The sequence below is a fragment of the Solanum stenotomum genome, chromosome 5 (genome assembly GCF_019186545.1).
Source record: "Solanum stenotomum isolate F172 chromosome 5, ASM1918654v1, whole genome shotgun sequence".
Classification (NCBI taxonomy): domain Eukaryota; kingdom Viridiplantae; phylum Streptophyta; class Magnoliopsida; order Solanales; family Solanaceae; genus Solanum; species Solanum stenotomum.
In genome coordinates this window covers 50,993,526-51,019,745 of record NC_064286.1, presented here as the reverse complement: position 1 = coordinate 51,019,745, position 26,220 = coordinate 50,993,526, and the positions used below count along the sequence as shown (strand labels likewise).

The 26,220-nt window shown below is 36.1% G+C and overlaps 2 protein-coding genes across 7 annotated transcripts; both read left to right on the top strand.

Moving 5' to 3' along the window:
* Positions 1 to 654: 654 nt before the first annotated feature.
* Positions 655 to 5,185, top strand: LOC125866007 (IQ domain-containing protein IQM3-like). Its single transcript, XM_049546286.1, has 9 exons — positions 655 to 923; positions 1,064 to 1,178; positions 1,565 to 1,630; positions 1,752 to 1,840; positions 2,462 to 2,549; positions 2,844 to 2,990; positions 3,147 to 3,239; positions 3,813 to 3,914; positions 4,421 to 5,185. The coding sequence occupies exons 1-9, from the start codon at positions 730 to 732 to the stop codon at positions 4,823 to 4,825; spliced, it is 1,299 nt and encodes a 432-aa protein (XP_049402243.1). The 5' UTR covers positions 655 to 729; the 3' UTR covers positions 4,826 to 5,185.
* Positions 5,186 to 6,555: 1,370 nt separating this feature from the next.
* Positions 6,556 to 24,939, top strand: LOC125866003 (BTB/POZ domain-containing protein FBL11). Of its 6 annotated transcripts, XM_049546277.1 has the most exons (19): positions 6,556 to 6,819; positions 6,925 to 6,975; positions 9,948 to 10,068; positions 11,981 to 12,122; positions 12,246 to 12,292; positions 13,821 to 13,909; positions 14,002 to 14,107; positions 14,895 to 14,931; positions 15,030 to 15,181; positions 15,988 to 16,534; positions 17,120 to 17,395; positions 18,003 to 18,148; positions 18,864 to 19,190; positions 20,294 to 20,537; positions 22,008 to 22,063; positions 23,399 to 23,479; positions 23,844 to 23,888; positions 23,969 to 24,037; positions 24,360 to 24,939. In XM_049546277.1, exons 1-19 carry the CDS (start codon positions 6,638 to 6,640, stop codon positions 24,531 to 24,533), a joined length of 2,892 nt encoding a protein of 963 aa, XP_049402234.1. In that variant the 5' UTR covers positions 6,556 to 6,637; the 3' UTR covers positions 24,534 to 24,939. The 6 variants fall into 6 exon arrangements, 4 of the variants coding, with proteins under 4 accessions (XP_049402234.1, XP_049402235.1, XP_049402236.1 ...); XR_007446439.1 differs by lacking the exons at positions 23,844 to 23,888; positions 23,969 to 24,037; positions 24,360 to 24,939 and adding an exon at positions 20,818 to 20,908 and having other exon boundaries at positions 23,399 to 23,433; XR_007446440.1 differs by lacking the exons at positions 23,399 to 23,479; positions 23,844 to 23,888; positions 23,969 to 24,037; positions 24,360 to 24,939 and adding exons at positions 20,818 to 20,908; positions 22,199 to 22,219.
* The last annotated feature ends 1,281 nt before the right edge of the window (positions 24,940 to 26,220 follow it).

The window sequence follows — 26,220 nt, the reverse complement described above, 5'->3', positions numbered from 1 at the left end:
ATAATATACAATTATCTAATCGATATACATATACAATTCACCTCTCTTCCACTCTTTGCCCTCTCTCGCTCGCCTCTCTCCTCTCTCTCTCTCAGTCTCGCTCGCCTCTCTCCTCCCTATAACATGTAGCTACGAATTGTAATTATCAAACTATAGCTATGGAGAGTAATTAAGTTATTTTGAGTGACTATATGTGAAAGTAGACCCTCCATAAATATAGGGAAAATGATGAACACCCCATTCATATATTAATTATACATAACATAATATCAAATAAAATATAGGATATAACTAATACTATTATACATAAATTTGAAAAGTATGTCAAATAACATCCCAAGTATCACCTTATTTTTCTAATTATAAGACTGTTAGAAACAATTTAATTATAAAAATTCACTTTTATCCTTTATGAAATTTTAGCACACAAGTTTGGATACTTTTTTTTTTTAAAAAAAATTATAGTATCAAATCAAAGGGCGTCACGTTAAATGAAATGAAAGGTAGTAATAATACACCACACTAACAGTTCGCATTATTTTATTTTTTTTCTAAATTATAGTGCCAAACAAGCCCGTATATAACCACGTAGAGTATATGCATTAATGGAATACTGAATGAAGTTCAAACAATTCCGTTCTCCCAACTCCGAAAACACACACTCTTCGTAGAGAAACTTATCTTATTTTACTAAACTTTGTTCCCAAATTCCGTCTCTGTTATTGTTTAATGGAAGTGAGTTCTTTGTCTACTTTTGATTTCAGCTCTCATGATGAGCATCATCAATTTTCTTTTTCCGATCGCCGAAGGCCGGAATTCGACAGCTCTGTTTCAAATGCCGCCATGAAAGTTCAGAAGGTTTATAGGAGTTATCGTACACGGCGCATGTTAGCTGACTCTGCCGTGGTTGCTGAAGTGCTCTGGTATTGCTTAAAATATAACCACTTTAACCTGTACACCAACATTTTTATTTAAAAATCCTCTATTATTTTTAATTTATGTATATAATAATAGAATAATCATGTATATTTTATGTGTTCTTTATTGTGTGATGAATTTGAAGGTGGCAAGCTATAGATTATGCTAGATTGAATCACAGTACAGTTTCTTTCTTCAACTTCTTAAAACCAGAAACAGCGTCTTCCCGGTGGAATCGCATAAGCTTAAATGCTTCCAAGGTATTCTTACATTTTTATTTGAGAGATCAAAAAACAAAATTTAACTATCAATTTTTCGCGAGTTTTACACTCTAACTGTCAGTTGTTTCCTTTTCTAGACTATCAGAAGCTGTTCCATTTTTCTACACTATCATCATCTATGTATATTAGAACACGCCTAGTTGAGTAGATTTTGATAGTACAAGTAAGAAAAGGAAACAATTGATAGTTGGTCGAGATGTGTTTTTACATAGACAGTGACAAATGATAGTTGGGGTGTGAAACTCGTGAATAAGATGTGTTTTTGATCATTAAGTCTTTGTATTTCCAGTCATAATAAAACAACTTTCAGGCAGATTCTAAAGAAATAAAAGAGGAAATTTCAAATATAATTCCGTATTGCTCAGGTTGGTAAAGGTCTGTCCAAAGACGCCAAAGCTCAGAAATTGGCTTTTCAACACTGGATTGAGGCGGTGAGTGTAGTACCTTTCTCCTCTGGCTTTTCACTTTGCTGCTCTGTTTGAAAATTTCCCAGTTAATTTGTTGATTTTTGTAATTTTTGTTTTTTTTAACCTTGGTATTGTTCCACTATAGATTGACCCACGCCATCGTTATGGGCATAACTTGCATATTTATTATCAAGAATGGTGTAAAACTGAATGTGGTCAGCCCTTCTTCTTTTGGTAAGATTTTTGACATTGTTTGTTCAGAAATTATTTTTAAAAAATTCATTGTTTAAGATTTTTCCAACTTTTTTGTAGAAAGTGAAATGACTTCTCTCAAGTTGTGTTTGGTCTGAAATTCCTTTTCCAAAAATTTAAGAAAATGCACCATGGGACTAGTTTAACCCCAAAAATTAGCTCAAGGAATGAGAATTACCCAAGACCATGATCAAGATGTGTATGAACCTAGACACATATCTAACTTGAAACGTTTTGCATTCGAAGCAAACGCTACAACCAGAGCTGTAATTTTGATTTCCATTCATAGTGATAGGATAATATCCAAATAAGTGAAAGCCTATTTCAAGATTGTATAATGTTTCTTACCCAAAAGGAAATGCATGTGTTTCTCATAAAGTTTTGAAGTCTAGATGAATTATTTTACTATATCTTGGTTGAATATTCTTATTTTACTTTGTTATGGAGTCCAAGAACATTCTGCACTATTGACTTCTCTTTTCTCTGGTGCAACTTTGCCACAAGGATAAGACGGCATGTATTTTTCTGTGAATCTATTTATAAGATGTAAGAATCCTGACGGATGGTCTGTAAGTTTACTTAGAAGTTTCTTAAAATCTGCAGGTTGGATCTTGGAGATGGCAAAAAGGTTGATCTCGAAGAATGTCCAAGATCTAAGCTTCAGAAGCAAAGTATCAAGTACCTTGGACCTGTATGTGTTGAATCTTTTGTTACTTATCCACTGCATATCATGAGTCTTAACATCAATCATTAATTATAAACTGACAACCGGTTAAGTACTTGTGTTGACGCTGTTACTCTTTAGTCTTCAAATCTGATTTGCACCATTTTACACTATCTGGTGTATATGTAGTTCTTTTCCTTGTTCAAGTTGCCTATTTTGTCGCTTAAGTGAAGCTGTTAACTTCTGCATTATCCTTAAGTCGCGTTGCTTGATATTAGCATGCGGTTCCTGATTCCTTCCTCCTAATCTTTCTTTAATCAGCAAGAGAGAGAACATTATGAATATATTGTTGCTGAAGGAAAAATTGTGAATGAGAAAACTGGAGATGTTCTTGATACAACTAAAGGGTTGCCAGGGGCAAAGTGGATTTTTGTGATGAGCACGTCAAGAAGACTCTATGCTGGTGAGGTGAGTGGTAAAATAGTTACTGTAACATCCGACAATTTAAAATGAATATGAAGAAGCTTGAAATTTGGAAATAGTCATTTTTTGGAAAAATTTAAAATCTNTTATCCTTGATTCCTTGTTATTCATGATAAGGTTTGTTTTTATAATGTTTCTCAGAAAAAGAAAGGGATGTTTCATCATTCCAGCTTTCTTGCTGGTGGAGCTACTTCGGCTGCTGGAAGACTAGTGGTAAAGGATGGAAGAGTTATGGTATATAAGTTTCTGTTATCTCAATTATTTCAATTGCTTCTGTCATCTAAGTTGTACTCTTGTAGCGGTTTGTGGTAGTAGTTAAGAGTGTATATTTCCAACCATACTGATTAGGTAGTTTTTGTCCCTTTTACTCACACTTGATGTCTTCCGACTTTAAACCAATATCAGCTGGCTGCTGCATGGCTAATGCTGAACTCATACTTTCTCAAATGAGAAAATACTTGTGTATGACAGTGACAATATCCAGTTAAAGTCTAATGTTCGTAAAGTACTCTTCCTTACTGAACGATTCTTTTCATCACTCATAAAACTACACAATCCAAGTTGATATACCACCTTCTATGTTTCTTCTCGTCATTCACCCTGACTCTTATAGATGAAACTCTAGAAGAAGAAAGCTGTTCTTTACATAAATGTATTCAGCTGCTTTATTTGCAACTGAATGGTGTTAAAGAAGGACGGTATGCTTCCTGAATTCTTTGCATGCAACTCGAAAGCTTGAGTCTAAGTTTCTGTTTACAATCATCTGCTTGTAACTTAGCTGTTTTCTTGACATGTTATTTCTTTCAGTCTATTTCAGCATATAGTGGACATTATCGCCCAACAGAAGATAGGCTTGACAGCTTTTTATCATTTCTTAATGAAAATGGGGTCAACCTGGATGAAGTTGAGGTTGGTCTTTTCTTTTTCTTGTTCTTTTTTGTGCTCAGTGTTACTCCTTTTAATGCCTAATGTTCCAGAACTCTGAACAATCAGATTTATTGAGAAATTTATATTAGGAAAGGCACCAAGGAAGTGTTAAAGATATAGAGAAGTAGAATTCAGGAGAGATGCAAGCCCTTCAGGCCATCAAAATCGGGATTTAAATCACTGGAATTGTTCACCTTTCCTATAACAGATAGAAAGGAAACAAAATGAACTATTACTCCCTTTTTAGTCCATTTTAAAAAAAATGTCTCTTTCCTTTTTTGGTGACTCTTCAATTTGAACATTCCACATGACATGTTAAAGACCATAAGATTAAAGAACATTTTTGTCCATTCTAAGTTTAAATCTCAATTAGTCGAGCTGTGCTTACCTTACTGACTACTCTAATAATGATTTTACCTGCCTTTTCTCACGATGAATCGTCCACTTTGAAACTAATATAATCCTCGTCTTTTCTGATCTATCATCAGATAAGAAAATCAAATGAAGACTATGACAGCTATGGAGACAGAAAATCTATTGGAAGTGGCTATACATCTGATTTTTCAGCTCTATCAGATTCTCCTTCTCAAGCTGATCTTCCAAAGGAAGAGAAAACAGACCTTCCCTTGGAATCAGCCTGGAATCTGGTAGCTCAAACGAGTAACTATAACCGATCCCTCTCATGCAGTCTTCAGATCCCAATAGCAGAGGTGCCAAGGACTCCAATACTACGAAGGATTCATTCCGAGAAGTTTACAAAGTCGTATCAACTTCCCTTGGTGTGGTCAACAGGTGCTGGACCAAGAATTGGCTGTTTTGCTGACTTCCCTGCGGAGCTTAAATGGCAGGCCTTGGAACTGACTAACCTCTCACCTAGACCTTGTTCTGTATGATCAACTCCCATGCCGGTTCGTACTCCTCAGCTTATCACTCTCCACTTCTTGGCGATGGCTCCATAACTCTTCTATAGCAAGTATAAATTCTTGTTCAGAAGATTGCACAATGTTCATAACACGCAGTGGAAGACAGAAACACAATCCTGAACAGATCTCCTTGTGTTTAAAATTTACTTAAATATAGGTTTCGAGACAAACCTGGTGACGAGAGTCGTAATCCAAAATAGTACTAAGACTCTGTGTATCCATGTCAAGATCGATCTGTTCTTCATGTTCATCCCCATCCCAACTTTCAGCTTGCTGATATAATATCTCTGTCCAGTACTTAGTTGAATGATAAGATATACAGCTATATATAATCTGCACTTTTAGCTCTCTTCATCCTGTCAAACAGAACTTGATGTATCAATATTTCTCATCAAACCAATATCATTTCTTTCTTCCCATTGGTTCCATTTAGGATNTAAATTCTTGTTCTGAAGATTGCACAATGTTCATAACACGCAGCGGAAGACAGAAAAACAATCCTGAACAGATCTCCTTGTGTTTAAAGTTTACTGAATTATAGGTTTCGAGACAAACCTGGTGACGAGAGTGGTAATCCAAAATAGTACTAAGACTCGATGTGTATCCATCCACACCAAAATCGATCTGTTCTTCATGTTCATCCCCCTCCCAACTTTCAGCTTGCTGATATAATATCTCTGTCCAGTACTTAGTTGAATGATAAGATATACAGCTATATGTAATCTGCACTTTTAGCTCTCTTCATCCTGGCAAACAGAACTTGATGTATCAAAATTTCTCATCAAACCAATATCATTTCTTTTTGTCCCATTGGTGCCATTCAGGATGGATGTGAAAATAACATAAGTCGTGGGGATGTTTTCCAATTTTCTCATGTTTGGTTCGTCAAAATGTTATGGAAAATATTCTCTGAATATCAAAAACAAGGAGATGTATTATTACATACAGAGGATATGTATTTACACCTCTGATAAATATCAAATGTACTGGTCTTTTTGTTGGGAATAAGTTATCTCAAGATAAGTTCTTTCTTTACGTATATGAGATAATTTGTCTCATTACTATGATATACGTAATGAGATAAATAATCTAAAGATTACTTAATGCCACTAGCTAAACACATTACGACATATCAAAATAGGAACTAAGCTATCTTGTCTATTACATTATGGTATTGTAGAACATATGAACAGACCATTTTGTGATAGGGAATGAAGTATGTTTTCCTGTTCATCTTTCTACTAAGGCAAGCATTATACAATTGTAATAGTAATTTTATAAGTAATAAATTGAAAGTTAGAACTATAGAATTTAGTTTAAGAAGTTGATAACTTGATATATCCATTTTAATATACTTGCTACAATGCTGGAAAACATAAGAACAAATTAAAAAATGTTATACACATTGCTTAACACTTCTTGACTATTGATTTTTATTTCTGAGAGAGTATTAGTGCAAGTCTGCAACTTAGAAAAAGATTAAAGGAAGAAAGTATAATAAGAATAGAATGATATGAGTATCACAGGACAAAATATGAGAAGTCAAAACAATGTTTTGGTGATTTCTTCTATTAAAAAAAGAGTTAAAAAGGAATAAAATAATATAGAATTATAGAAAGAGAATTAATATAACTTTTTACTATCATAAATAATACTAGGATTTTCTCTACAATAATTTTTTTTTTAAACAAAAGCCCGTTTTTGCATTTGGGTCCTATTCTCCTCCTTCGTCTTCACTCTGAAGACTGAACTACCTGAATCCGGTACCAAAAGCTTCTAGTAATGGCGTCCGACGTCGATACTGCCGACGGCGAGACAGTAATTCTCAACTGTATCGACTCCGACGGGTCCAAACTAGACGGAGATCACGAAGAGATTGTCATTTCAACAGCTGAAGTCAGTCAATGGGACTTAACATCACTTGCCCATCGCCCAATCATTAAAATCAAAGCTAATCGGCAAAGGCAAATCATCTTTTCTGTTTATTCTGTCTGTTTTACCTTCAACATCTATAAAAAAAGTGTGTAATTTTTGCTTTTTTTCGTTTCACTTGATTTTTTGAAGTACAGGCTCATTCAGCAGTCTTCGTACTTTCACGGACTATTGAGTGGAAGTTTCAGGTATAATTCTTTTTTTTTCTTCAATCTTACTGAAGTTCTATGTATTGAATGAGTTTGAGTATAGTTATACAAATTTGTTTTACTCTGAACACAAAATACTGGTTTTGCTACTTGTTTCTTAGTGAAGTGTTTATGAATAACAAATCTAGAATGCTATTCGTGTTTGATATCTTGCTGGAGCAAATTACAACAGTTAAGCTACCCTGAAGCAACATGCTTTGGCAGATTGGAGACTGCTACATTATTATATTTTTTGTTAACTAATTTCGAAGAACAAGAGTATGGAAGAGCAGATTTGTCTGGTACTGAGTGAATAATAAGTTAATAATATTCAAGAACAGCTGTATGTGTTCTTCGGCTAGCTATGAAATGGTAGTTAATTATTTCTTACTGCTAACTTGGGAAATAAATATTCTAATAATAAATGCAAACTATGAGCTTAATTTTCTATGGAATGTTACAAGGAATGATAATATAAATCTGGTCAATATGTAACTTTCCCCTCAAGTTAGAATGCATATAACATGGACCCCAAATGGGTTCAATGAATCTCCTTCGCTAGAAAATAATTCTACGTAAATAGGGTAAAAATAAATTTGTTAAATATATACTAGTGAGACCCCCTTGAGAGAGGGGAGTATTCTAGAGTAGTGGCAGAGGGAGTTCAAAAATTGTTTTAGGTAACAAGTTCAAATCATAGTTTGGCATTTTATTATTTTTTTGAATCCTATTGTATAAAATTCTGGCTCGGCCACTGCTGGGGTTCAGATTCATTCGTCAATATTAGAGATGAGTGCGGATTGTGTATTTTCGTAGATAAAGTGATACTCAATCTCCATATATTTTGCCTCCGAAAGAACACTGGTTTAGATGCCATGTTATCGCGTTTTGATTGTGACAAATTAAAATTCTTCCAAACTCCTACTCTTCAAGTAATTGTTCAACTGCAAAAGCTCATTTACTGTTGGGAGCATAGCTCTATAAGCAACCTCTACACTTGATCTAGTATCCACATCTTGCTTATTACTTGTCAAAGAGACCAAGTTTCTACCCTTCGGGGTGGCCCAGTGGTTTGGGCTTGGAACTTCCATGTTGGAGGTCTCAAGTTCGAAATCCCTTGTCAGCGAAAGCAAGGGGTTTGCCTTCTAGGTTGAGCTCGTCGTACCGGGCTTGCCTAGTGCGGGTTACCTCTCCTATGTGCTTTGTGAGTTATTGCATAGGAACGGGGGTTTTACCTTGTGCGCACCCAAAGGGTAGCGACCGCGGATTTTCCTTGTCATAAAAAAAAAAAGAGACCAAATTTCTACCATTGATCGCCTATGGGATGGCAATGCAGCCTGATATGCATTTACAAACTTGATACTTACACTATTACCTTGATCTTTGTGGAGAATTCCTTGTCCTAGATTACTCTTGAATCTTGATACATCTAAGGATGCGACTCTATCTCACATGTAGTGGCAAGATAATTTAACTTACCAATCTGAAGGNTGCCTAGTGCGGGTTACCTCTCCAATGTGGTTTGCGAGTTATTGCATAGGAGCGGGGGTTTTACCTTGTGCGCACCCAAAGGGTAGCGGCTGCGGGTTTCCCTTGTCATAAAAAAAAAAAGAGACCAAGTTTCTACCAATGAAAATGAAGTACCAGTACATTGATCGCCTATGGGATGGCAATGCAGCCTGATATGCATTTACAAACTTGATACTTACACTATTACCTTGATCTTTGTGGAGAATTCCTTGTCCTAGATTACTCTTGAATCTTGATACATCTAAGGATGTGACTCTATCTCACATGTAGTGGCAAGATAATTTAACTTACCAATCTGAAGGCTTCCCAACGTTGCAGTAGCGTGACATTAGGATATACAGGTGAGTTGATTGGTCGATAGTCACGCATACCGGTTTTGCCAAAATATCCATAGCAAATTTCCTCTATACCAAGGCACACATGAAATGGAGTAAGCAACCTTTATCCCTGACAAGTGCTTAAGTTTTTTTATAGGAAAGTAAGTAAGAGATGTTATTTGGCAATTTTGGTACCTTAAACTTCTATTGTCATCTCCAGAATAATATATGATCTACATGTGAGAAGATAGAATGCCAACCATGTGTAGAGTGGATGAAGAATAGAATGATCTGATTAGCTACTGGTCATAATACATAATTGTGCCTTAAACTTGGCCTTTGTTGGCATCCATGCCCTCCAACTTTTGGTGTGCACAAGTAGGCATTTAAACTTGTATAAAGTAGAACAAATAGACGCAGGCGTCCTACGTAGCATTGAAGGATCAAAGGACTTCTTTTTTCTTTTTCTACCTCGCATGTCATTGACTGTACTACAAACATGGGCTAATTGGACAATTGAGTGACACTAAGTAATGTTTTGGCGGCTGACTAGGTCTACTGTGGTGTTGGCTACACCTAACCTGAACCATTAACGGAAAGAAGTTGTAGATCAATGTGCTAGCGAGTGATGGACTTCTATTGAAGCATGAGGCCTTGTATTGTATAGATTTTGACAGTTATCCTTTTTTTAATATCATGTTCATCTCGGAGCGATGAATCTCAAGGTGTAGCGGTTCATTGGAGAAGACACAGATCTTGAAGCAACAAAAGGACACTGTATTATTTTCCTCAGAAGACTCTTCTAGTGATTGGAAACAACTCAAACTTTGATATTTTCTTCACCTAGTTCTTAGTCCATGTGAAGCACTAGAGAAATGAATTTATCCTATATTAACTATTGAGTGAAATAATGTACAAGAATTATTCTTGTACAGGAGCTGGCTTTGTTTGTAATCTTGTTGCATCTTCTGGATGCTGAATGAAAGATAACTACCTTTACTTGACAAAAAAATAATGTACCGTGATAACTCCATTTATAGAAGTTTTGGCTAATATTATAATAACATAATTCCTTTCTTTTGTGAGATTACCTTACCTCTTTATTATATGGTTTAACTGCTTCAGTGAATCTTGCTTTGACTCTATATCTATTCATTGGGACGTGGAGTCACTTCTGAGTATGTTGAGATTTATCTTTGGATGTTCGATGGACATTACTTCAGAAAACTTCCTTCCTTTGTATGAGGTAAGAATTCCAGTTACCAGTTTTGCAACAATTACTTTTATTTGCTCAAAAGGTTTCACTGATGTATTTTCTGTTGGTCACTTGGAAATCTGTGAAAGTACTTTACTACTTTTTGTTAGCTTAGTGATGTCATAGTACCTTGCCTATGAAAGCCTTGCCCTTGTAATAGATAAGAGTTCAACATTCCTCCTTTTTTTGAGGGGGGTGGTAAGTGTGGGGGTTTAAATAAGGCACTCCCTCTGTCCCGCCTTATTAGACACACTTTCTTTTTTAGTCAGTCCCAAAAAGAATGACACATTTCGTTATTTGACAAATGTTTAATGACACTATCAACATTTTACCCATCTTGTGTCCCACGTATTTGGCAAAAGTCAATAAAAGTGTACTTCTCTATTTTAAAATTTATTTATTTTAAGGATAGTTTTGGAACATTGTAAAGTTGTAAAGTTCTCTCATATTTCATAAACTTTGTGTCTAGATAAACTGCATGACATAATTTAGGACGGAGGAAGTAATATATTTCTGTCAATCAAACCAACACAAAGGAGGTATTGAATGTGTTTCGTTACACAATCTTCCATTATAAATGTAGGGAGCTTATCCATGGTCCGGGGGGGGGGGGGGNTTAAAAACACAAAACAAAGGGAACTAAGGAAACATGATAGAGGGTCTAAGTCATATTCATTCAGCATGGTATACCAAAATTCATAAAAAGGGGTTGCGTAGTGCACAAAGCATCCCGCATTGGGTGGCTCAGTGGTTTGGGCTAGGGACTTCCAGGTTAGAGGTGTAAGTTTGAAACCCCTTACCACCGAAAGCAAAGGTTTGCCTTCTGGGTCGAGCTCGTCGCACTGGACTTTCCTAATGTCTTGCCTAGTGTGGGGTTACCTCTCTTGTGTGGTTTGCGAGCTATTGCATTAGAGCGGGGTTTTACCCTGTGCTCAACTAAAGGATAGCGACTGCAGATTTTCCTTGTCATAAAAGAAAACATCCCGCGTTCATACAAGTTCTGTGTAAGAACGCATCCCAAGGGGGTGTGATGTTGGCAAGCTACCTTGACACAAGCATAATGGCTTGAACTCAATGGAGACAACTTCACCATTGCTCCAAGGTTAACCTTCATAATTACAACTATTTGTATCTAAGCATAAATTGGTACGGCCTTGTCATGGGACATCTGTGATTTTTCTTCCATATGAAAAGCCAAACGATTCAATATGTCTCACTAACAAACAAAAAGATGCGTTATGATGTCTTTTTGGACAAAGGATTGTCGGGTTTAGTTAAAAATAATAAATACAAAGTTTTTTTAGCTTAATAGATTGTTAGAGGTTGAAAGGAAATAGTGATTTTTCAAAGCAGAGTCACGCAAGGGTGTGACCTAGTGATCAATGAAGTGGGTTTGGGCATCACGAGGTCTCAGGTTCAATTCCCAGCAGGGACAAAACACTAGGTGCTTTCTTCCCATCTGTTCTAGCTAGGTTCTAGCCTAGCTGACTTCTCTAAACCATTTTTTTTGTTCATATTTATCATTTTGCAAGGAGAAATTGAGTGATCTCTTTATCGGGGGTCACTAAAGAAGGTGAAGCTTTATGAAAGAATGCTACACTTGTCAATTATCATTGTGTGCTGTATTTGCACTGAGCCCAATGCTAGAATACTCCAGGACAAAAGCATGCTCCAACTTTACTTCAGGAAGGTTTATCTTTGCATCACAATGTTGTTGGAAAGATGTTCATTTCCCCTCTTTGAGTTTTACTACATCCTGGAGGTCTCTTTTGACTGGATGTTTGCTTTGCAAGTCTCTGACCAGAGATCAGATGCAACCTGTTGTTGTTTGTCCAATAATTTCTAATATCTGATCCTGGACTTTTTATTGGTAAAGATCTGATCTTGCACATATATTCTGCAGGCGTCGTTGTTTTTTGGAGTGGACAAGCTTCTTTTAGTTTGTCGAAGTTGGCTGGAATATGTAACATCTGAAGGCAGCATTTGGCCTCCTCAACTATGTTTAGAAGATTTGGTCCATATCTGGGATTATGGTAGAGAGAATGGTAACAATATGTTTTACTTTTAGCTACTAGGAAAATGATATTTGCAGCATATTGCTCTTCATATTATGATTTAATGTGATTCCGTGGGTTGTCTCTTATAGATTAACATGGAATATCATGCAGCAATTGATTTTATTCCACAACTGACTGGTTATCTAGCGAGGAACTTTGTAAGTGCTTAAATTGTACTTTGTCCAAGTCTCCAAATTGTTCTGCCATTCAATGTTTTCTTGAATTGATTTGATTTGAATGTATATATGTATAACATACCTCTATGGGAGGATCAACTAAATCATATCTGCATATCTTTTATGTTTCTTTGTCTATCCCTTCTCGTCCTTGATTTCTCTCCCTTCTCCAGCGTTATTTTCCCCCCAATCTAATTACCGTCTTTTTTCCATTTCCATCATGCAATTCTTTTCTCTTTTCCTTGGGTAACTTCTGCAAAAACAAGTTTATCAAAAAATTTGGCAGTAATTTTGCTGTTTAGTTGCAGTAACTTTATGTCATTCAATGGTAAGGGCAGTGGTATTCTCGTTTTTTTTGACTAGTTGTCTGGAAAAATTTCTATTGCATGTGGTTAGAGTTAGCCAGTGAGTGTGAAATGTGAATTTTGAGAGTTGTTACAAAAAAATAATAATTCAGCATAGTAACTGAAATAGATTTGTCTTAAAACTAGTAACTTATTATGCAAATAATTACTTCAGTAACTAAAACAATTTCAACACATTTTCATGCCATTAGATCTGCTTCAGCTTTTCAAATTTCTTACTCCACTCTTGTAGTTAATAGTGTGTTTTTTTATGTCAATTCTGCTGAATATCAAAAGTATATTACTTTGAATATAAATAGGAACATTTCTAGCTACAAACAAGCCCAAGAGCTGTTGCAGTGATTTAGCAATATAAGCCAGAGAAAACATGTTGTCCTTCATATTAGTCTTAACTAGTAAAATTACCCGTGCTTCGCGCGGGAATTTAATATCACGGAATTTATAAAATAATACTTAAAACCTATCAGACATTAAAACTAAAAAACTATATTATCTTACATACAAGATTACGTAGTAACAAACATTAATAATGTAAAGGAAAATGAAAATCATTACATCTTATCCTTTAGCCTTAATAACATAAGCATAAATTATAAATTAATGATTGTAAAAATACATACCAGGATCTGTAACATAAGCAATAAGCAATAGTGTCAGTGAGCCACTCAACATGAGCAAAGTATACAAATATTTAATTGTGAAGAAGAAGAAGAAGATGAGGAGGAGGTTCAGAATTTTTGTTGTGCTAAATGAGAGGAAATCCCTTTATTTATAGACAACAAAGGGTAGTGTGAACAAATGTTTATTGTGCACTGTTTGGAAAAATTGCAACCCTTCGAAAAGGTCACAACCTTTCATAAAGGTCATAACTTTTCATAAAAGTTGCAACTCTTCGTAAAAGTCACAACTTTTCATTAAAGTCGCAACTCTTCATTAAAGTCGCAACTTTACATAAAAGTCACGCTAAATAAATTAAAAGGGAATTCTGGTTTGTGGGGCGCCACGTAGCGGGCCTAAGGTTCTCTTTTATATATATATATATAATATGATATGATTATTTTGAATTATTTGTTGGCATGTCACGTCAGATGATTCTTTCTACTTTCCAACAACTGTTCCAGATGTAATTTTCTTTCTTACTGCAGATATGGATGGCATCCTGTGACTCATTTCACAATGTCCCTTTTGAATTGTTGCTTTCCTGTGTAAAGCAACCTTGTTTGACAGTAGATAGGTAGGTATTCTCTTTATCTGGTAAAACAAAGGTCTGTCTGATGCAGTGTCTCATTTCAACTGCAATTCTGATTTCATGGTGACTTTTCACAGCGAGAAGCATCTCTGTGATGCTATTCTACTATGGCTTGCCGCTAACACCAACCCATCTGATCGTTTGAGCTCCACTGGTGATGCTCGCCTTGAAATTCTAACAGAGGTATATGATATTGTTGGGATTGATTAAATGACGTGATATTTCCAATTGAATTTTGTCTGTATTCATGTGGATCAGAGAGAGGCCTAAAAAGGGGGGTTGTGACAATTTCTAGTGACTGTATTCTTTCAGACTGCAACTAGCCTTGCACCGCAGCATGCTATAGTGACCCCACATTAGCAAATCAGGTTTAACAATCCGTGTAAGGAAAACATGTAAGAATAATCTAGCCTACTTAGTGAGATTAGTAATCACTGCTGATATGGAGTTTTGCAATATAAGATTCCGGAAGTAGATATTCCTTCTCTTTTTTATCAAAAAAAATAGTGTTTTTTCCTCTTTGTTTTTTGTTGTTTTATGACATTTCGTTTGCGTGACTCTTATCCTTGTTGATGATATGCCTATTTAATATCTTTTGAACCTCACACTCAATTTTCTTGTACTTATGGGGCAGCTCACTTGTTTGGTTTTCCTTGCATATCTGATTTATGTTATAACATTACAGGTGCATTGATCTCAGTCCTAGTTTTCCTGCAGATAAAGTGTTCCAATTTGATAATTGATTGAGATATTTATCTGTAAGGTCTTAGTGTGAAACTCAACTCATGAACAGCTCTATCCCTTTTGGGTGCAAGAAATTTTTTCCACTACTTGAAAAATTTACAAATCTAAAAGCTACAAGCTGAAGACCTATGATTCTTGCCCCGATATCTCTGCTACATATGCATTTGAATTCTTTCTTGATTACACTGACTTGAGTAATTTATGTGACCATTGTCTTTGTTAACAGATCCGCACTAGCCTTTTATCATTGCCATTTGCTGCTGGTATGAGCAGTCCTTTGAGTTGTTACTTTCAAAGCACTAATGCTCAAGTGTTATTTAGGTTCCTTCTGATCATTTCTGTATTTTTGTTCGCATTTTAGGGAAACGAAGATGCCCCTTCTTCTCAAAGTTTGCAGAAAGAAGTGTGGTTGCTATCTGTAGTTTAGCTGCCTCCCGTTCCTTTATCTTAGCAGACATTCTTGGAGGTGGTGACTGCAATCAGCTCAGGATCCGCTTGACTGAATATACTAAGGTTTACATTTTACCAGCATCCTTTCAGTGTTTGTGGGTTTTGGCTTTCATTTTTCATTGGATGCCACACAAATATAGTCCACCTCCCCTTCACTTATTAAGTGGAAAATAGTCGTCGGCATTGTATAAGCGACTTGACCGAGTCTACGAAGCTTATAACGACTCACGGTTGTCTTATCCATTCTGATTGATTGACTAATCAAAGATGGCTTGAAATCTGGGGACTAAAGTGGCAAGTCTGACAACTTACTTATGAAAGTCATTTCACATGAAGTTCTTTTATATTCTTATCTAGAAGCAAAATGATAACAAAAAGAAAAACAAGGAGTGTCTACAACTTATTTTAGACCTAGACATCTTTTTCTGTTGAGAAATAGATTTTCTGAATTGTGATAGCTTGATATCTTTTTCCATTGTGTTGTCACTTAATGGATAGAATATTGCTAATACTCTGCAGACAATTCAAATGATGGGAACAAATGACTCTGCTTATAGTTTTCACTTCACCCTATCTGCTCTTGGAAACTTTCCAAGAGTTGAACTTGCTAGTACTTTGGGCACGATTTCTAAATTCATCTTTCTCCCTTTAATCACTTGTTGGAACTAAAAGATTAGTACATTCAACATCATCAAGAGTAGGCTTGCTCGCTTGATTATAAAATATCACTTACAGTGTCAAAGTGAAACAATCTTTTTTTTCTTCACTTTTCCTCTTTTTTACTTGAAATGAAGTTGTGAAATTCATACAATGTTATCACTTAACAACCATTTTCGTTGCTTAATTCCTTTTCTGAATCTCCTCTGTAGATATTGGACCTTTCAGGCTGCCCACAAATTAATCTGCCTCTTCTTCTCCTAAACATGCTTCCTTCTTCCAATAATTTGGACAAATTGCTGATGAAGAAGCTTAATCAGCTTTCACTCAAACTTGAGCGCCATAGGGATATATCTCGGATTTCATGGGAAACTTTCCCTGTTTTGACTTTTGAAGCAGTGCAAGTAGTGGATGTTTCAAATTGTCCTATGCTGCATCTTGAAGCTGCCATTGAGTTCTTTTCCAAGTCATTTCCATCCCTAACAACATTAAAAGCTGCTTATATTTTGACCTTCAGGACAATGAAGCTGTACCAATTGTTACAGAGATGCCCATTACTCTCAGACATCGATCTAACAGTAGACTGTACTCCTGTAATACCAGCAAAGGTCTCAGTTATATCTTCATTTCCTGCTGTGATGCTGCAGATATCAACATCTCCCAATGATGAGATATGTCCTGATGTACCAGCATTTCACTTTTCTAGGCAGCTCTCAAATATTTCAAAACTCATATTGGAGGGTCGAACAGATATCTATGGTATGATATTTGGCCATCTCTCCTAGCTGGCTAGCTCAAACCCCATCCTGACCAAAGGAAAAGTCTCTTTCCAGGAGATCATTTTTCATTTTCTGGTCCTTAGAAATGATTTTTTTTTAAAGACCCAAGTACTGTTCTCACTTCACTTGATTCTTGGTGAAAAGGTATGAGCCTAAAAGCATGCTTAGGAACGAAACCCAAAAATAATACCTGATATGTTAGAAAGCTTATATACTGAAGGTGAAGGGAGGAAAAACCACTGTAAAAAGAATCATCCTCTTATCTTCGCTTAGTTCCCGCCTATCAAAATTATGCAATCTATCTTAGAAAGTTTTTCCCAAACTCTTGCTATGTAAATGTTGAGTACTGCTTTTAGCTGTTACATTGTGTTTTGTAAGTGACACCACTTTCATTTTCTCATGCATATAGTTTGCAAATCGCATCTATATGTTGCCTTGGAATCTCGTCTGTACTTTCCTCGAGCTGTTAGAGGATCTTTATTGGAAATTCAGCTTGCTTGTATGCTCTTAATGATATGATGCCCTCTGCATTGAGCTAACTTTACTTCTCTTTGATATTCTCCAGATTCTGATCTCCAAAATATTGCAGAGTGCTGCCCTTCCTTATGTTGTATTAACCTCAATGCATGTATGTCCATAACGGATTCTGGCATATCCATTTTAGTATTGAAATGTGTTGAACTACATTCAATCTTTGTGTGTGATACTTCATTTGGGCACAATTGTGTGCTGTCACTTTGCCGTAATATCTCTAGACTTGACACTGTGGCAATGAAGATGGCAGACAACACCAATTCATTAGCTTACAAACTTCAAATTCTGCATATAGGAGGTTGTAAAGGTGAGCGATGTTCTAGATTTTGTTTTCTGCCTTGCCTCCTCCATGCCAATGTTTGTTAACAAAACTGAAGTTTGTACGTAGAAGCTTTTATTTAAAACTATGGTTAGCAGTTACTGCTTTGCATCTTCCAATGTGACTGTTGATAAAATTTAGTTCAATGTGGATATATAAGAACTCCTTTTTTCAAAATAAAACTGCAAGCTTGAATGCTGAAGTCTTTCTGAAATCACAAAAGTAAGGATTTAGCGGAGGATGCTGCATGTTTTGGTTTCCACCTGAATCTCAGTCTAAGCTACTTACAACTCAATTAATTTATTGATAGTTTAAAGAGTTATTTAATTTTGAACAATGACAGCTGGAACTTAAATTTTAATCACTGCCACCTATAACAAACAAAATTCTTGCTCAACTGTATTCAAGGGAGCGTTTTTTTGACTGTTGGAATCTCATGTAAGGCTCTACATTGTAAGATAAGGAAGCTGGCAATTATATTTGCGGTACATAATTATCTTTTGATGAAACATATATGTGGGACATGATTATATCCTCTTTTCCAGTTTGTTTTATCTCTTTCACTTCAATTTTTGAAAACTCTCTTCATTCGCAGGTATCAATGAGACTTCTCTTTTGGAGCTTATCTCTCAAACTCAGAGAATAAGAAGTCTTTGTTTGAGGGAAACACAGCTTGTCGACAATTGTCTATATAAATTTTCAGGATCATCACTGGAAATGCTTGATGTATCTGATACTAAGGTTTGTAAGTAGTCCTGGAAGAACTTAAAGTCAACGTTCTCCAAGTTTTTTCTGGAAAATATGTGAATTTCTATGTTATCAGTTTGCTCTTGGGTCAAGCTTTTAGGGTAAGGTGTTGAAAGAGTGGAGGCCTTAGGTTAAACCGCAGTACCGCACCATCTGCCATACTGAAAATAATATTTCTATGTTTTTGGCCTGTATAAAAGACTCCGAAAGGCGACACACATGACTGAGCTGCCAAAGACTCAAAAAAGAATGCTACCATTTTAACAGTCTAAGCTCCTAAAAGGGATGCTTCCACATAATTCTATACAATAATGTATTTCAGGACATGTATGTATATCTGTAGCCCAAGTGAATTTCTTGACAAATAGAAGCTAGAGCACTGGACTTAGAATAACTTTTAAATGTTTCTGGAAATCAGATCCATGCATTTTGAAGAAAATGTTAAACATCAGCAGATACCTACGTGCTTTCTGTTGCTAAACTCTCCACATCTCTGTGTAAGCTCCCTCCACTACATGGACTAGTGAGTAGTGCCAAAAATGCCAAGGTGTTTCACTTGGTTTTATTGACTTGTAGTATCTCAGAATAGTTAGAAAGGAGCACTTTTTGGGACTTTGGACTCTATAGGTGGAGCATTTGTGGAAGAATGATGTTTATAGACAGATGATTTGTCTGTATAACCAATATATTATTCACTTTGGAATTACAGGTTTCTTTCCATGCAGTGGGTCATGTTGTCCGCGGAAATCCTCTTCTAAAATGTCTGATTGCCAGAGGCTGCAGGCATCTATTACAAGAGGAAAATGATATTCTAGGGAACTCTCCTGTATTATATTATGAGCTTGGGAAGTCCTGCAATTTGGAGGAAATTTCTCTTGGTTGGGGATTCTCGTTCTTTTCATTGGAGGCCCTGCGTCCAGCAATTAAAATGTTGAGGACATTTATTGTTGGTTTAGGTGGATCTTTAGGTGAAGATGGGCTCAAACTGGTACCCACCTTTTGTCCTTGGCTAGAGACCTTGATTCTTTATTTCCAGGTAATGTGTCAATGCAAAAGTTCTTGGTAGTTTTTTCGCGTAGTTTCGATCCAATATGCTGTGTGCATATTGGATAATGCTCAATGAGCTGATGGGTTGAGGGCCTGAATGGGTTTTCAATCATCTAAATTGTAAGGAAATGTGATGACAGAATAAGTATAGCCGCAAACGGTGGGATCGTTGCAACTAATTCCCATATCTTTTTTGCCTTTTTGTCTTGTCTATTCCAAGCATGGTTCCTCAAGCCTAACCACTTTCATGAAGTATATCTCATTGTCTTGCGTTCTCTTTCTGTAATGTACCGCCTTCTAGTTTCTTTACTATATGTCAATGGACGATGAATTGTAATGATTTCTTCAAGTGTTACTTCATGTTTCTTCAAGTAACATTAAGTGTGATGAAAGTTATCTTTACCTTGGATCTTTATCCTTAAAAGTTAAGGTGAGGACTAGAACCTGTTTCAAGGTCCTTAACTTATTACATGCTCTTGGAAACTAAAGTTTCTTCATTGTCTCTAAATCTGTTCATCATTAATTTAGATTATAAAAACTTAGAATGATACCTTTTAATATCATTCAATAAAATTAAGAAATGGAATTTGGTGATTTTCCTGGACCTTAAGTTGGATTTTGATTTAGCCATCACTCTCTCATTTTCTATCTACATTAATGATTATATGTTCAAAAAATATTGATATATAAGTTTAGAATTTGTGGTCAAATTTATAAAATTTTGACATAAAAAGCAAACCAACAAAGAAATCAAGGCAGAGGGCATATAATGCAAGTGTTTTATGACATAAACTTCTAATAATGGGACTTATCGGGATAAAGTAGGCCCTGTGATTCTTTTTCTCCAGACTTATTACTTACAGGGTCTGACATACATCTGAATATAAGTAGGTTTGTATGGATAGGAAATGTCAATTGTTCATTTTATTGAGGATAGAAAAATCAGGGCATCCAGTTGTATAACACAATCTGCCATACCTTGTTGCACCTGGATATCTGAATTTGGTTAGTGTATCTTGTCCGAGTCCTAGATGGTGTGCATTTTAGATTAGTGCTTGAAATCAGTGTTGCTTACATTGCTGATCTTAACAGGTAGTATCTGATTCTGTTGTAAGAAATATATTAGAGACCTTGAAAAACTTGCAAGTCTTAGCTCTATGCTATTGCTTTGGTGAGATTTCCTCATTAAGCTTCCAGTCCAGTGCACCACATTTGAGGAAATTGAAACTTGAAAGAGTATCAACTCAGATGACCAATGATGATTTGCTTATCCTTAGTCAGAATTGCATGAACTTAACTGAGCTTTCACTGGTGGGATGCAAACGTCTTAATTCAGGTCTGCACTACTCTCAAGAACATCTTGTTTTGAATTTGTATGATGTTTGAAAAATTCCCTTGTCTAAGGTTCATCCAGTTGTAACAAGCAAAATCCAATTTGCTATACTTATTCCTTCAGATCAATTAGACAATTACAACCACCACCACACTTCAATCCCCCAAGCTAGTTAGGATTGTCTATATAAATCCTCGCTATCCACGTGCTCCATTTGGCCTGTCGTTCTAATGTCCAAAAATATATGTTCTCTAGCACTAGAAATTATGTACATCTTTTGCAGGCATGCAAATCTCTGCCAACACTAAAAGACTCCTAAGTCCTAACGAATATTGGACTCAAAGCAAGTGTACCAACATGATTCCAACAAACTGGTATCACTTATTTTTCGTTTTTTCTTCCATTATGCCTTTATTTTCTCCAAGTTTGCCTGGATTTCAAGAGACTGTAGGTGTTTTGAAACAAGTTTCCATGTGATTTTAGGTGTACCATATCCCTTTTCAACCATAGTTCTGTCTTATTCCATGTCAGCTTTGATGTTCTTATGTTGGCAAAACATGTGGTGCATATATTCTTACTTGTTTTCAAAAAATATGTATTCTATCTTACTTCTACTTATCCCAACTAAAAACCTCTAGAAAGCTTCTCCCTAGTTCTAGTTTTGGTCAACATCCTCAGTGATGTCATCAATTAACACAATATTGTATGCAAATAGCATACACCATGGGAACTCATCTCATAATTGGGGTAAACATGTACGGGCTAAATCACCTATAGAATAAAACTAGTACAGGTTAAGTGCAAATGATTGGTGTAAACCTACTGCTATGAGGAACTCCTCTTGTTTGTCCTTACACTGCTCTCACACTAGCGCAGTAAAGAATGAGAGAAAAAAGAGAGATTGGGAATGATTTGCTTGATTATTTCCTCAACCATTTAAATAGTGTTTACAAGTAATCCAAAAAGAGAAAGGAAAGTAGCTCCTAATCCTAATTACTCAATTGCAAGTATTCCAAACTTTTTCCAAATTTACAAGGAATTGACCCTTGTCATATTAAAGATTTCCTGATTCTTAACACTAGTGATGGCTTCTTCATACATTTTCTTTATATAGCTAATACTGATCCAGTTCTTCTCCAATATCAACGAAAGGGCATTTGTTGATACGCATGCTCTAGATCAATAATATAATGTGTAGATCTTCCTTCTTCTCCCTATAAATTTTAATCAATTTCTTAGCAAGAATATAACCTTTATTATAGATCTACCTAGCATAAAACCAAATTGGGTGTTAGTCACTCTTTTAGTGTCCCTATCCTTCTTTCCCGAAGTTCCAGTGCATGATTCATAAGTTAAATATCGCAATAGTTTGCAAACTTTGAAGATCCATGTTGTTCTTATATATTGGAATTTTTGGCAGATCAATTATGAGATGAAATCCTGGTTTTATGACCTTATAATGTTTCTTTGCAGAGTCACAAGATACTATTTCAAATGGCTGGCCAGGGTTGATCTCTCTTCATTTAGAGGTTCACCGTTGTTATTTTCACTCCTCTCGCTGTATACTTGCTGAGTTGCTTTCATGTTTCTCTTGAAATTTCTAATTCTTCAAGCTGAAGAAAGAATTAAAAGTTGCCTATGTGATGGGATTCTATATGCTTCAGGTTCCAAATGATCTGCATGGGGAGTTATTGGGAGGAGAAATACACTAGCATGTTAGGTGTATTTTGTTTGGCCATTAAATATTCTTGACGTGCAGTTGTTACGACCTAAGTTTTGTGACCTGTTACCTACAGTTCTAACTAAAGAAAAAGGTTATTTTCACAAGAGATGCATTTGTGGTGGGAATCTGAACTCCCTGTGTTGTGGACCTTGGGCCTAACTCAACCCCAAAAGCTATCTCAAGAAGTGAGGATTGCCCAAGCAACACTAAAAAGATCACCCATCCCTTAAAGGGCCAAATTGTGGGACCCCCCAGTAGCGTTGGACATCTGGATCGACCTTGGGTGTAACTCAATCCTAGAAGTTAGCTCAAGAGGTGGGGATTGCCCAAGTCATTAAAGAGACCAGACACGATGTATGCTCTTCACACCCTGGGTGAAAAACAGAGAGAAGGCATAAGCAATTTAATCGATGATGCATACCTCCTGTAAAGTCGTGCATTCTAGTATCAGCTACTAGAATTTGGAATCAGCTGTATCGCTACAAACAGAATGTAGCAAATATCAGAATCTCCGGAAGTTGGATGCTTAAAAATGAAGAGTGTCTCTTGCAACCCTAAGTTAAACAATGCCCCGAAGAATTAAGATGCTCCTAAGTAGTATCAAACTCCTGATGTTAAGCATAATTTACCTGAGATCACGATCTTTTAATAGTTGACACAGACACACAGACACACAGACCTAAACCGTGTTATGTCCTAAATTGCAGCCTGACAAGTACAGGTTCCACTGTTATTCTGGAACTAGGCTTCTAAAGCCAAAACATACTTCCCTATATCAGTTACAGAGATCTGAGACATAAGAAGCGTTTAATTAATGAGTTTGATTTCAAGTCACATTTTGTTTTTTCCCAGAAGCATTGAAATAATGAGTTCGATTTCAAATCACTTTTTTTTTACTGTTAATTATCTGAGAACTCCATATGACAGGATATATAGGTAGTTTCATTTCAGATGTCGCATATATAGATGAGATGCCCAGCCAAAAGAAGAAGTCTTAACTTTTAGTCCATTCAAGCGTTCTTTATGGCTTGTTCCATCACTACTATCTTTGGGTTTGAAACTTAAATTGTTTATTTCCTCTAGAAATGTAGTTTAGTTGTGTCTGTTTTCTCACAATTTCATGTGGTCTAATATTGTTTAGGACTGTGGTGAAGTAACTGCCCAGGGTGTCACTTCGCTTATGAATTGTCAAGCACTTGAAGATCTTTTACTACGTCATAATGTAAGTCTTATGCTACTGAATGTTCCACACTTCTGTAAATGAAATAAAAATCAAATGGTGGAGGATCAATAATACCGAACAATGAATTCCAAAGGGCACAATTAATATAATACAAAATTAATCTGATTCATCTTTTCCTTTTCGTTTTATGCATGAGAACTTCTAGGAAGTCTTGAGTGAGTCCAATCACACTATTTAAGCCCGTAGAAACTTCAGGAAGTTTTTAATGTGGCTGAAATGACATTCTTGCCATGATTTTATCATTTAATGAAGTACCATTTTAATCCTTTCTTTGAATGGGTTCTGAAGGTGCTGTTATGCATAAGTTAAATGTTATCACTGAAGTTCAACTTTTGAATGATAGGGCCTTGGAATTGATAGAAATTTCATTATCCGTGCTGCTTCAAGGGTAAGCATAAGATAATTTGTGTTTTTCCTTTCAAGACGTGAACCCTGACATTTCTTAATAATTTATTTTAATGCAATTAGATGCCACTGCTCCGAAAGGTAGCAATTGATGTATGTGATGCAAAGGATGGTGACTTTGATCTTCCAGATGTAAGACCTCTAATGCGCTCTTGTATAACTCATATAATGTGCTCCTGTATAGCTTTAATGTTGCAGATTCAGACCCCATTTTTTCTTCTCTTTTTTTTTTCTTTGTTATTGTTGATATCTCTTGCAACTGTAACAGTTGTATTACTGTTTAGCTTCTTGCATAACTATGAGTAAAGTGCTTCAAGTGAATCTTCTTTTCCGTGTCAAGGGGAGTGCTTGGGTGTCACTTCTGGCATTGCCTCCATAAAAGTATTGCTAAGAAGTCCTTAATAATCTAGACACCCTCTACATTGTCGTCCTGATATTTGTATATCTGGTTCAGTTTTCTGACAGGAACTTCTTGCGCATAGTGAAGATTGCAAGATGCAATTTAAAAAGACGCACTTTAGGTTCAACAAAATCTGGAACTTGTACAACTCCGGTGCATGCAGAGACTTTGATACTGACATGGGACAGTAGGAAACTTTCAAGAACTGTTGTCAAGGAAAGATTATAGCACTTGATTGCCAAAAATGTTGATGGTGCCTCTGAATGTATCCACATTCACTGGCACAATGCTGCAATGTTTCCCAAAGTGCTCAAGTCGTATTGCTGGGCCTGGGCAGATCAGTGCATAGCTGATGGCAAGAAAAAAGGTCTATAAAATACAATACTTGGCACTCTTGGTCTGTTGTAACCTATTTTTATTATATTCAACTGCCTCAGTTTGACTCCACAACGAGAAAGGCTAGGTTCCAACTAGCCCTCTCTGTTGCCAAATTATATTGTGGAAATAGAACAAACACGAACTTTTATTATTATCTATGAACTGTTTATTCCCCTTGACATAGTATAGGTTAAGGGGCGAAATATTAGTTTTAAGTCACAAGTTAAAACAATTTAGTACGTACATTATTGTTGGGTTAAGCTTCACTTTAAATGTATCATTTCTTTGTTCAGAGTTGTCTCGGTGCTTGCTTTTGTTCTTGGAGCGGATAATTGCTTAAAATAAAGGCCGTTATGGTCACATTTACATATTAATAGTATGGATTTGCTCATGCAGTGAGAAAGGCGTAACTTGAGTGACTGTTAGTTTCTTCCACCGCTAAGTTAAATGTGCTCTATATTTTTCAAAGAGTTGAGACCTTTTATCTCTCAAGAACATACTTGTACAATTTGCTTATACACGCACACATACAATGCACGTACAGTACAGATGTGTGTGTAGATTCATGTGTTACTTAACAGACTCAAAGGACGGACGCTGATTGTTTTTTGGAGGAACAAGATCAAACTGCACTGCTGATATGAAAGTTGCATCATGCATGGCACAGAAGACGCACAAGTTTGAAAAACAAAACTCAAGCATCCACACTGATCAACTGAGTTGTCTAGGACCAAACCAAAAGCAACAGAGTGGCCCTACCATCTGAGAAACACTTTGCACTATTTAATAAACATGATAACTGTCTCAAGTATATGTTTCACCTGGATAATGACCTTTTAAAATAATATATGTAGCATACCTACTTGAAAAATCATCATGTCAAACTGGCATAAGCAGGCAGTCGTTAAGCAACGACAGAAGGTAATATGTTGTCACTAGTATATGTTTCACCTGGATAATGACTTTTTAGTATGACAGCAAGAGAGGGAGTATCATCATGCAAATAATAAGCAAACCAAGTACCATATGTCTCTTAATTTTTCTACTCAATTTACAACTTGTGTCAAAAGTATCCAATGGTTTTACGCAGTTTGCAGCTAGTGTCAATAGTACATGAAGAATTCGAGACTTCACTTCAAGATATGTCTCATGTCTGGAGAGCATCCCAGGCTTTTGCGCCTGAACGAACAATAGCGGTGAGCATGACTTGATCTCAAGTCTTCTAGATCAAAATGCCTGGGACATATTCCAATAAAAGTTAAAACCCTAACATTCTTCGGATTCCATTTTCCAACTGAAATGGTCAGAACTTAATCATTTCAAAAGGTCCTCCACTCCTTAGACCCTCAACTTGAAGCCAAATTCATCCCCCATATAAAGGATAGTACACCACCACAAGTCATTCTAATTATTAGCAATGGCAGGCTATGTTGCTTGGACTCTCCAAAAATGTTTCTGCACCCGTGTTGGATTCTCCAAAAATGCACTACTTTGGAGGATCCAACACACAGGAGACCCCTGCAGAGTGATTCTCCCT

Excerpts from the sequence above, each read along its gene's own strand:
- LOC125866007 (XM_049546286.1), top strand. The coding sequence starts at position 730 with ATGGAAGTGAGTTCTTTGTCTACTTTTGATTTCAGCTCTCATGATGAG. Across the intron at positions 1,179-1,564 it reads TAAGCTTAAATGCTTCCAAG|GTTGGTAAAGGTCTGTCCAA; the intron begins GTATTCTTACAT and ends CGTATTGCTCAG. Across the intron at positions 1,631-1,751 it reads TTCAACACTGGATTGAGGCG|ATTGACCCACGCCATCGTTA; the intron begins GTGAGTGTAGTA and ends GTTCCACTATAG.
- LOC125866003 (XM_049546277.1), top strand. The coding sequence starts at position 6,638 with ATGGCGTCCGACGTCGATACTGCCGACGGCGAGACAGTAATTCTCAAC. Across the intron at positions 13,910-14,001 it reads CCTTGTTTGACAGTAGATAG|CGAGAAGCATCTCTGTGATG; the intron begins GTAGGTATTCTC and ends GACTTTTCACAG. Across the intron at positions 19,191-20,293 it reads CCTTGATTCTTTATTTCCAG|GTAGTATCTGATTCTGTTGT; the intron begins GTAATGTGTCAA and ends TGATCTTAACAG.